At 51.6% G+C, this 2,222-nt stretch overlaps 1 protein-coding gene across 1 annotated transcript in view; it reads right to left on the reverse strand.

Annotated features, from left to right (window-relative positions):
- Positions 1-65: 65 nt before the first annotated feature.
- Positions 66-2,222, reverse strand: part of EMH_0040220 (uncharacterized protein) — a gene marked incomplete at both ends in the record, with an annotated part of 4,273 nt that continues 2,116 nt past the window's right edge. The window contains 5 exons of the mRNA XM_013495476.1: positions 66-210; positions 333-729; positions 895-1,025; positions 1,151-1,388; positions 1,916-2,107. Coding sequence (XP_013350930.1) covers positions 66-210; positions 333-729; positions 895-1,025; positions 1,151-1,388; positions 1,916-2,107 — 1,103 coding nt within the window. The remainder of the gene's footprint in view (positions 211-332; positions 730-894; positions 1,026-1,150; positions 1,389-1,915; positions 2,108-2,222) is intronic.

The raw sequence follows: 2,222 nt of genomic DNA on the forward strand, positions 1-2,222 counted from the left end.
GCAACAGCTGCTGCTGCATCTGGTGCTGCAGTTGCTGTTTCTGCTGCGGTGTGCTCAACAGCAAATCATAAAGAGCATCGAAATGTGCAGGAAGATTCCTTGCGGGTGCCCCCGCGGTCCCTGGCGCTGCCGCTGCTGCAGCTGTTCTCTCCCCCTGTTGCACTGTTGAATCCGACTGAGCAGCTGCAGCAGTCTCTTCGGATTGTTTTACTGCAGCAGCAGACGATACAGCTGCAGCAGCCGGTGCTGCTGCTTGAGCGCCCTCTGTCTCTGCTGCATCTGTCTTCAGGCGCTTTAGGGGGGGGCCCCGCGAGGCTGGGGATGCAACGGACCCCTCGTCGGCTGCAGCCCTTTGGGTTGCGCCCCCCAATGTCGTTCCCGCTGTTGCTGCTGCTTTTGCTGCTGCCTGCAAGAGCCGCAGCCGCATCTGTTGCTGCTCCTGAGCAAACACTGCAGCGCCAACGGGGTTGGTACTGCTAGTGACTCGGGCGTTCCCACAAAGAGCGAGGAGGACATCAGTACAGAGGGTTGAAGGCGCAGCAAGGGAGCGGTTCGCTGCACCGGCGGGGGCCCCCAATGCACCCCCAGCAGCTGCCGATGGGCCCCCTGGTGCGGGGACCCTAGACAGGGTCCTAGCAGAAAGTACGTGGGCCTCTCCAACGCCTAGCAAGAGAGACTGGTCGAATCTTAGACGAGAATTAAACTCCGAAAAGTCAGGTGTATCGATGCCTGTACAAAGAAAGCAATGCAAAAAGAAACTCCCCTAACACTTCTGTACTCATACACCCGAAATCCCAAAACGTGAAATCTGGCTCAAACCCTAAACCCCAAACCCTAAGTATCAAACCCTCAACCCCAACAACCTCTAAACCCCAAGAAACCAGCCTCACTCACCAAAGAGTCTAATGTCTGTCAGGGGTGCCTTCGGCGGCTCTTTCTGTTTGAGCCGTCGTACTGTCAGTCGCAGCTGAGGGCAGTCTGCTTCTAGCCGCTGGAGTGCCTCGGCCCCAAGGAAATCCGAAATGCTGCAGCACGGCACAAAGCATTGTGATCACAAACCCTTATATATACAAAATCCTAATAATAATAATAATGATAATAATAATTCCTTGATTTGAGAAAAAGTTTGGCCTTTAGCTGGATGTCCTACCTCGCGTTGTAAGAGAGGTTTCGCGCCTGGTGCCGCCTCATAGGGCGGGAACCTGGGTGGGGGGGCAGCGGGTATTCTACGACGTTGAAACCCTTTGAAAAAGCAGCTCCGAGGGGCCCCTCTGTCGCTGCGTCTCCCGGTGCAGCACGCTCTGCTGCCTCTGCCTCAAGCGCTGCATCCGGCAGTATGAAGGAGAACCAGAAGAAGGGGTCGGTCAAGGGGTTGCTGCTGACCACCTCTGAACACAATAAGACACGAAAAGCTCTTAGTTATACACTTTACACTTCGTCTGTACACCTCACAAGAGCACATTCTCAACTGTGCAACACGAACACCCGAATCCCCCAAACAGAAGGACAAGCGGGGCGTCTTCTTCCCGATAGATACGAAGAGTGGAGGATTGATTCAAAATTTAAAAAGAATTAAAAAAACAAACTGATATAGGAGTGAAAACAATAATACAGAAGAAGTGATTTAAGACTGAAGAAGGGCTGAGGAGAGTTAAGACTTGAGCGGGATTCAGAAGATGAACTGCTTTGCAACTAAACAGTGGTAAAGAATTTATCTAGATCTTAGTCAGGGTACTAGGAAAAATATCTGAATTAGGACATGAGGAGCACTAATAAGCAGCAAAAGTAACATGACATCAGACTGAATAAGGATTAAGAGGATGAATTAACTCAAGGAATACAAAGAATCCATAAAAGAATGTTTAATACGAGAAATTTTGAGTGTATAAGATTATATTAGACGGACGGTGAGCACCAGCATCCTCAGCAGGTTGACTTTGCTTCACTTGCGGTGCTGCGCCTGAGTCGATGCTCTGCGGCTGCAGCAGCCCCAGAGCAGCAGCAGCACGAGGGTTTGAAGCCGAACGCATCAACAGCGATGCCACTAGCCGCTGCCGCGGCCACAAATTCTCAAACTCCGGCACTTCTTCAGCATCTACACTCCGCACTGAAACCCAGAACAACGCACTCAACTCACAAATCTCACCACACAAACCCCCGCACACAACCCTAAACCCTGCACCCTAGGAGCTAGACTCTAGAGAAATAAACCCTAGACCCTA

This window comes from Eimeria mitis, genomic scaffold (assembly GCF_000499745.2).
Source record: "Eimeria mitis Houghton genomic scaffold, Emh_scaff1594, whole genome shotgun sequence".
Classification (NCBI taxonomy): Eukaryota; Apicomplexa; class Conoidasida; order Eucoccidiorida; family Eimeriidae; genus Eimeria; species Eimeria mitis.